The sequence below is a fragment of the Natrix helvetica genome (assembly GCF_964273705.1).
Source record: "Natrix helvetica genome assembly, chromosome: W".
Lineage (NCBI taxonomy): Eukaryota > Metazoa > Chordata > Lepidosauria > Squamata > Natricidae > Natrix > Natrix helvetica.
The window spans coordinates 79,832,087-79,841,669 of NC_138555.1; the positions used below are offsets into that span (position 1 = coordinate 79,832,087).

Sequence of the window (9,583 nt, forward strand, 5' to 3'; positions counted from 1 at the left end):
TGGAAAGCCACAATGAAACTAGCAAATGAAAGGAGGGCCATATAGCTCAGGACACAATAAAACATAAAAACTGATCCTTCATTGCATTGTATAATTATTTCTTCAGTTGTTGAGTGCATATCTAACTCTGGAAATGGGGGAGAGGTTGACAACCACACAATACAGATGCCTGCTTGGAATATTGAGCAGAAAAGGACAATAGAAACAGCCAGTCTTTTCCCCACCCATGTCCTCATCCGAGATCCTGGCTTGGTGGCCTTGAAGGCAAGAGAAACAAGGATGGTTTTGGCCAACACACAAGAGATGGACAATGAGAAAATGAGACCAAATGCAGACTGTCTGAGGAGACAGGTGACTTTCCCAGGTTGTCCAATGAAGAGCAAAGAGCAGAGGAAGCAGAACAGAAGGGAGATGAGGAGAGTGTATGTGAGATCCCGGTTGTTGGCTTTCACAATAGGACTGTCTTTGTGCTTAATAAAAGTTCCCAGCACCCATGATGTAATGAGGGATAACACAGCACCAAGACAAGCTAAATTATACCCCAAAGGTTCTTCATAAGACAGAAAGTTTATCCTTTTCAGGAGACATCCATTTCTTTCTTGGTTTGCATATTGATCTTCTGGACATTGGACACAAGCTACCATATCTGAAATTGAAATAAACAACAACACCTGTGTTGTAATGGATAAATGTAGAGTAGCAACAGTGGCTAAACTGATTCCAAAGTTTTTAATAAGGCAAGAAGATAATTATTTTTGATGATGCATTTATCTTTATCATAATTTGTGAATTGATTTTCAAAGCACTGAAAGTAGGAATGCATCTATGTAGATTCTTAGTCATCCAGACCACAGTTGTTCCAAAAATGCTTTTGCAAGAGGCAAATGACAGTCAGTGAAGATGCTTCTTGGATGAAAAGCAACATCTTCAAGAGAACAAAAAACAAAGTCCAGTTGTCTCTTGAAAAAGCACCTTTGGGATAAGTGAGAATGCCTAAGAAGACTCTCCTGGGTACTTATAAATTCTAATAATAAATTTTTGTCTAGATTTATTATAATATAAATATAAATGATTCTAGACAAAAGCACGTTTAAACAAATATAGTTAAATGAGAATGATGGTATATTGATGGTATAAAGATTTTTGATTTAAATTGTACAATTCAATATGAATGAAGTATAAAGAATGATTGTAGTAATGCACAAAACTTATTTGTAACCAATTGACATGCTTTCTGGACGATGTAATGAAGAATGTTTTTGTGTGTGTTTTTTGTTTAATTAAAACAATAAAAAAAGAAAAAAAGGGAAAAAAAGAATGTCTAAGAAGAAAAGAAATTCTTTAGGTCAATGCAGGTTCATGAGTCATAGAATTAATTCCATGCTCAGAATAATATAATTTTTAATGAACAAATGAATTTGATTTCTTCATTGCCCCATTCCATTTCCAAATAAAGTTTCTTGCACGCATAACCTGAGCAAAAAATAGATGATCTCAAAGAGTTCAACAGACCACATGTTGCAGTAGTATCTGATCCACCATTAAGGACTAAACAAAAGAACATGTGCTCAGAAGAACTATCTCTGGTAATTTTCCACTACGTGCAGGCCTCTGGAAGGAGGCTGAACCACTTTAGGAGGAAAACAAAGGAGACAAAAGGATCTCATCAACACAATGCCAGGATGAGCAGCCAAATGTAATCATGACCTAATATGGTAGTGATAAACCTATTTATGTACCCTTTACTCCGCCCTTCATTGTTTACCAATAAAAGAGGTCCCCAGAGGCAACTCTGGGTGCGATCTCATCCCGAGGAACCTTGTGTGGTGTCTTCACTCTCCATCTCATGAAATCGCCCCCCGGAGAAGGCCTCTGGCCCAACTGGGAAGATTGAGCCCCGGTTTTCCACAACCACAGACTCAAAGAAACAGAATTCTTTATTGGCCAAGTGTGATTCGACACACACAAGGAATTTGTCTCTGGTGCATAAGCTCTCAGTGCACACACAAGCAGCAAATGGTAAACCATGATCACAATCATAAAATAAAGTCAGTCATAAATCATAAGATACAACACAAGATGATAGTCATAAGACGTTAAAGGAATACCAGTAGGTAATAGAAAAGATGAGAAGGATAATAGTGATTTAGCACTACTACATAGTTAGCTGTTCTGACCTCCCCCCACTCTCGTATACCAAGTCACTCTGATACAAAGTCTCTTCAAGATGTTTATTGACATACAGGTTCCACCTTGGCAGCAATCCAGCCTGCCAAGGTCAAGATAGCACTCTGGGCACCAATCCAGCTACAGCGACACCCCTTGGCAGCAATCCAGCTACCCAGCTCCAGATAACCACCTTAGCAGCACTCCTGCCTGCCAAGGTCCAGGGAACAGATTGGCAGCAATCCAGGTAAACCCTTTGGCAGCAATCCAGCCTGCCAAAGTACGACACAGATCTGAGCTTCTCCAACTCCAATGATCAGTTGATTCCTGCAAAGGGTGTGTCCACAAGCAGTCCCTTTATAGTCTGGAGAGGAGTCAACTCTCAATTATCAGCAGCTGAGAGCAATTACCTCCTGTAATTGCTCAATTGCTCCTTACGCCGGGTAGCATGCCAGTAACGAGCATCTAATAGCTCACTGCTGATGTCTGACTCACTGTCCTGTGACTCCTCCCCACTGTTCCAAGGCATGACATCAGGAGCCCCCTTCCTTTGGCTTTCACCAGTGCTCCATGCCTCAGGCACCTCCTGGTGGCCAACCAGCCTCTCTGTGCCCTGCTCAGAGTCGGAACCCTGTCCAGGGTCCTCCACATCCTCCTGAACCGACTCAGAGGGACCCTCACTGTCGGAGTCTGGTGGCAACTCCAACGGCTCCTTCTGGGCCACGACAGTTAGCTATTCTAAGGGATAAGACAGTATTGTAGGAATTAATTGTTTAGCAGAGTGATAGCATGGGGGGAAATATCTTAATGTCTGGTTGCTTTGGCACTCCTGTATGCCTCTACGGCAATGATGGCTAACCTTTTCTGGAGTGCCCAAAACAAGCAAGTGGTTGAACCTTCAAAATGCACCCCCCGTCCCCTGCACATGCATGTGTGCCCCCCACATGCACCCCACCCCTAGGGCATCTGCAGTAGAGACCCAAAGACCAGCTGGCTGGCGGGAGGTGCATGCGCAGCTGAGCTGAGCTGGGGCGACGCCTTGTGTGCCATCAGAGGTTCGCCATCACGGCTCAGTGGTGTACTTGATTACTATGGAAGTCTGTCTGAAATTTCAACTTCATCTGTATAACAACAAAATCAGAGCGTTCTGTTAGCTTACCCATCTCTTTGGCAATTTTCCCTTTTGGACATGGCACACAATCATAGCAGCAGAATTTTTTCCCTTCGTTCTTCCTCTTCTGATAGCCAGGTTGGCAATAGTCATTGCACAGAGAAACAGGGAGGACCTAATTATCAACATTAAATGTTGGACGATGAAGATGTATTATTTTGAAGAAAAATTAGTTAACACACCGGAAATAGAAAATGTTCTATTATATTAAAAGAAATATCCTAACAAAAGGATTTACAAAAGGGTCAAAAAATCCATTTATTTGAAAATACAGTTGGTCCATTTCAATTGGAACTTTGATTTGAATTTGTGAACATATCTGATCTGGATTTCTACGTTTTTAAATTATCGGGATTTTAATATGGGGTATTTCATTAATTCAGTTCATGCAATGGGGAAAAAAACGACTCAATCAAATTCCCTTTCAATCCCAACTCTGATGAAGCTTCACTCAAAGAAGGAAATATAGTCACTTAAATGCATGTGTCTTTCTTTCACATTTTTGTTTCAGTTTTTCAGGGAGATATAATAACTATTGTGCAAAAATATATTTGAAATCTACCCATCTTACAACGGTCATACAAAGTCTCTTTGCATCCATACCTGGTTAAATGATCTGTGCCAAACTATCATATCTTCATTTATGTCTAATTCATTTCCTTTGAGAGAATCAGGTTTCACTGTTCCAAGCTTTACTCTCTGGTAAGTGGAATTGGGAAAGACAGCTATATTTATAATATCAAATCCACCCTCCATCTTCTTTTGATCATAGAAAGTCAAGGTCTCTCCAAGAGAATTATTGAATTTCATGCCTTTCAGAAACTGGTGGAGCTAGATTATTGGGACGAATAAAATAAGGGAAAACAAAGAGTAGTAAGAGATGAGTAATTTTGTCATAGTTGTGCTATACTTTTGAGGGAGAAACTCTGAAAACATAGGGAATCTATTTGTCCAACATCGTGAGAAATTGTTTAGTTCCTCCAACATAGGGGGTTGTTGTGGCCCACCAGCAGAGATGGTGGCAGTCTCTGACTGTGAGGAGGTTAGGGAGGAATATGGCCCAGTCCTGGAGTCTGGGGAAGGCTCTGATGAGGGCTCTGTGTCAGAGGCAGAGATGGGGCCAGGGCCGTCTGACAGTCAAGACGTCAAGACCCACCTGTTCCAATTAGCTGGCCTGGCCCAATTGCAATCATAAGTATAACCTAATCCTGACCTTCCTGGCTGGCATTTTAAATTTTTAAATTCTGGGGTATTTTAATTGGTTTTAATTGGTTTTAATTATCATTTAGTTCATGACTATTGTACAGACTGTGTGTTCTATTTGTTTTGTCTGGGGTTTTGTATTTTTGTTGTCTATTGTATATTTTATTTTTGTCTGTACACCGCCCCGAGTCCCTTCGGGGAGAGGGGGCGGTTTATAAATTTAATAAACTGAAACTAAACTGAACTGAGTTATCAGCTGCCTTTGGAGTCAGATATCAGTGGGGCAGAAGAACAGCTGGAACCTGTTCCCAATGTGTGCATGCGCAGAGCTGCCAGGAGAAGGGAACAGTTAAGGAAGAAGAGACTATTAATTCAGTTCATTAGGATGAAGAACTGTTCCTGACTATTTGCCAAGTAATTGCGGCTACAGTGTGGTGATGGAAAGATATCCGTCTGTAACTCTCCAAGCCTGATAAAAGTAGTTGTGAAATCTCATGAAAGACTGTTGGCCGGGACTTTGCTGGAGAGGAATTCCCTTTAACCTAAATAAAAGAGGTTTGATCGGGATGAGGAGTCTGCTTAATGATCTTGGGAAGCCTAAGTCAGAACTGGGGTACCATAATAAGAAGGATTCAGTACTTCCATTTAAGGAATAGTCAAATAAAAGGTAAGGTGGATTTGAGGCTAGCACAACCCCCTGAGCCAAGTCCCAGGAAGAGGCATATAAAAAAAACATGATGAAACTATTTTCAAACCTGCTCCTCACTTCCCATCTATTTTCATTTCATGTTATTCTCATAGATGTACGGTTGCTAAGGATGTGGTAAGAATTGAACAACAGCTAAGGAACAGGGGTGGAATTCAGCTGGTTCAGACCGGTTCGGGCAAACTGAAGCATGCAATCACCAAACCGGTTGTTTAACCAGTTGTTAAACTGGTTGCATCCCACCAATGCTAAGGAGCATTCATTCACTATCTTCATCAATAGGTGAAATCCCTGAATAGATATATTCAGAAAAACCAGAAGCTGCATCATAGTTCAGAGGTCTCCAAGCCCTGGGCTGTGGATTGGTATTAGTCCACAACTTGTTGTGAACCGGGCCGGGCAAGTGGTGGGGGAGTGCATGAATCTTCATCTGCAAATGCCGGGGATCTACAGTAGATTGTGCATACAAAGCCATCTCCCCTTCTGCCACTTCCCCCAGTGTCAATCCATGGAGCCAGAAAGGATGGGGACCAATGTCTTAATTCAAGTTTTAATCGTTGCCGCCTGAAGTTGTCCAGGAAATAAAATGGAAAATGTATTACTGTGAACTTACCGACGACATAGAAACAATCAGCAGAGTTCAGTTTTTTATTGGCTTGCACACAATAGACAGAATCTTTCCTGACTAAATGCTTATTACTCTCATCCTAACAAATATAACCTGAAAAATTCAAAGTATGGCTGTTCTAATTCCTTTCTATTTTTTTTTCAATATCTGGGTTGTATGTCTCTTGTCTCCCTCAACTTTCTGGAATGTATTCCCTTCTTCCTGGGAATCTGATTGTTCACTATAGTCCATCAAACCAGTTCTACTTCTACAAACATCATCTCTATAAATGCGATGATGCAAATGAAGATAAATATGATCGATGGACATTAATATCTGCTTCTTCTCTGCTTGAAGCATGCACCCTAACTTCAATTTTGGTCTCCACGATGTAAAAAAGATGTTGAGACTCTAGAAGGAATGCAGAGAAGAGCAACCAAGATGATTAGGGGACTGGAGACTAAAGCATATGAAGAATGGTTGCAGGAACTGGGTATGTCTAGTTTAATGAAAAGAAGAACTAGGGGAGACATGATAGCAGTGTTCCAATATCTCAGGGGTTGGCACAAAGAAGAGGGAGTCAAACTATTCTCCAAAGCACTTGAGGGCAGAACAAGAAGCAATGGGTGGAAACTAATTAAGGAGAGAAGCAACTTAGAACTAAGGAGAAATTTCCTGATAGTTAGAACAATTAGTCAGTGAAACAACTTGCCTCCAGAAGTTGTGAATGCTGCAATACTTAAGAAGATGTTGGAAAACCATTTGTCTGAAGTGGTGTAGGGTGTCCTTCCTAAGCAGGGGGTTGGACTAGAAGATCTCCCTTCCAACTCTGTTATTCTATTCTTAACTTTACTGTTATCTAGTGCAAAGTATTTGTAGCACACAAATCACCTGCCATGGTTGTGAACCTTGATATTCTGATAATTTATGCCTCAAAAAATGCCTGTTGTTCGATCGAAGTAAGGCATGTAAAGCTTGACCCAATATATAGACCGCATTATAGATACTATAGCTGTGCCCAGAGAGTTCCAGCTCAAAAAGAGCTCTAGGAATATCCTTCCTCCTCTCCTTTCCAGTACAAGTGTCACTGTCCGGAAGGGTCAAGGTATGAGTTGGCAATGAGCAATCAAATACTTGTTCCCAGAAAAGTGGGAAAAAACTATCTTCTTGAATCCAAGGTGGTTTTATGACCTTCAGGAATTCCTTGAACTCGGGAATGTCTTTGGAGTGAATTGTAAAGAAAATGGCACCGTCCAAAGCCTGCCGATCCCATCTCGTTTGCATGCCGGTTAACAAATAGACAATCTGGGCAGTCATGATCCACACCTTTCCCAAGGAGCTCTGCTCATGTCTAGGATCAAACGTGAATATCGTATTAATGATCCATGCAATCGTCAACGTCTCTCCGCAGATGATAAAGGTATTGATCTTCTCATCAGCTATGTGGTTGTAAAGAGTTTCCCCTATAAGGATCATTTCGGATAAATTGTCCCAGTGGGTTAAAAAGGGAATCCTTTGTGTACAGGCAGAGCAGATTCCATGCTGGGAAAAGAGGGACTCCATGGTCTGCAGAAAATATTCTCCGTGCCTGTTATCAATTGCGAAGAGCCCAACCCATCTCCACCCAAAACGCTGAAGCAGTCGGATAATCCCAATGTATTGGGAAGACTCATTTGGAACCATGGAGTAATAGATGGGAATCTCAGCACTGTGAATATCCTTTGGGGCAAATGACCCATACGTGAGCTAAAAGCAAATAAATACCTATTATGTACTATCATCAACAACATCAATTTCTCTCTTTTTTTTAATTTTGAAATTTATTGTCAGGGTTCAAGTCGGGATCGCATCCTGCCCCATACATCCCTATGACCAATTCGCTCTCACAGAGCGGGACTTCTCCGGGTGCCGTCCACTAAGCAGTGCCAGAGTGCGGCGCCCAGGAGCAGGGCCTTCTCTGTGATGGGCCCAGCCCTCTGGAATGACCTCCCCCCCGACATTAGGATTACTACCGACCTCCGCTCCTTCCGTTCAAAACTCAAGACCCACCTTTTTCAACTAGCCGGCCTGGCTCAATTATAGTTCCATCTTTACCCTCCTGGCAATCTTTTAAATTTGTAATTTTATATTGGGGTATTTTAATTTTTAATTCTACTATGACTATTCCTATGTATTGTACTATGCGATTTTGATACCTCCTCCGTGAAATGTTTTAATGGTATAATATGTGTTTTTATTTATTGTACGCCGCCCCGAGTCCCTTCGTGGAGAGGGAGCGGCTAACAAATCGAATAAATTCAATTCAATTCAATAATATTCCTTGACAATTTTGGTCACATTGTGGGCTATGTGGGCATTGTTCAGAGTATAATCAATTTATTTTATTTTATTTTTGTATTGCCCGTATTTGGAAAAAAAAAGAAAGGAGGAGGGGATTTTTCTATTCTCAAAGATCCTACCTGTGGAATCTTGTAAAACTGTATAAGGTCTGCAATATAGGATGACGTTTCCGAGCTAAGTCCCCCAATGACAGAAATGAGATTCTTCCTGGTGTCACACTTGTAGTTGGGGACGAATTTCTGTGACCTGAACAGGAGGTCTAGAGTGATGCGATAGGTCATCATTGCATTGTAGTAGCTGTCATGGATGTGGAAGCCAAGAGTGACATTGAACAAGAGTTCTGGATTCTCATTGATCTCCTTCACAGCAAAGACCAAGGAAAGGACATGCTGGTAGAATTTTGTTAGCACGCTGAAAACAGGAAAACATATATGTCTCATTCAACATTTCTAATTCTCGCCACTTTCCCGTAATCTCATGGAGGTGCTTCCGTCAGTATCCAAGCATAATTGAAGAACAGCCATTTCAAGCCTATTGCCATCTCTACTGAACTGAACTAAAGTGAAATGATCCTGGGACTCAGCATTCTGGGTCAGTGGATGCTAAATGAAAGGAAACCACAGTGGATGGATGAGAAAATGAGGAATGAAGAACTTCCTTGAAAGGGAAATGACAGAGAAAAATGTTCTGCTAGAGAAGAAATTCAGAAAACTGATGAAAATAACAGAGTTGGAGGAGACATCGGAAGTCTTCTAGTCCAACCCCATGCTAAAGTAGGAGACCCTGTTTCTGTCACCGTTGATTTGTACTCATTTTATGTGCTCGTGTCCATGCTAATGCTTATTTGTAATCATCTATTTATACGGTTTCCGTGCGCTCATGTCCATGTTTATACTTATATCTGTAACCTGTACATGCTTTGACAAACTAACTAACTAAATGAAATAAATAAATATGTGAACGATCAGAATTGCTTACTCTGGGTTGCCAAAATACTCCTGAGAGGGATGCTGCTGAAATGAAACTTCATTAAATTGGTAGTTAGCCATGGATACCATCCCACCGATGACAAAGTCTCCTTGTTGGTACCATTCATTTGGAACAGGTATGGCTTCTCCTGGATGACACGGCAGAGACTCCACTTTGAAGAGTGGAAACAGGAGAAGAATGAACATTTGGGCAGCAAATGATCTCTAAGTATAGACCCTCGACCACCAGGAGCTTCCCATGTTGGTCTGCATTCACCAGCCTCAATATTCCTTCAAGAGCAAGGCTGAAGACTAACTTTTAGCCCTGATTCATCGTCTTATAGTGATAATACTGCAAAAGTATTCCAGCAACAGAACTTAATTTGGGGCAGTTAAAATCACAGGATGTTTATGTTAGTTTT

At 41.2% G+C, this 9,583-nt stretch overlaps 1 protein-coding gene across 1 annotated transcript in view; it reads right to left on the bottom strand.

Moving 5' to 3' along the window:
- The window catches only part of LOC309400613 (vomeronasal type-2 receptor 26-like), a gene marked incomplete at both ends in the record, with an annotated part of 28,027 nt that extends 18,659 nt beyond the window's left edge, over positions 1-9,368 (bottom strand). Inside the window, 3 exons of the mRNA XM_081969173.1 lie at positions 6,861-7,572; positions 8,313-8,604; positions 9,172-9,368. Coding sequence (XP_081825299.1) covers positions 6,861-7,572; positions 8,313-8,604; positions 9,172-9,368 — 1,201 coding nt within the window. The remainder of the gene's footprint in view (positions 1-6,860; positions 7,573-8,312; positions 8,605-9,171) is intronic.
- Positions 9,369-9,583: the final 215 nt, after the last annotated feature.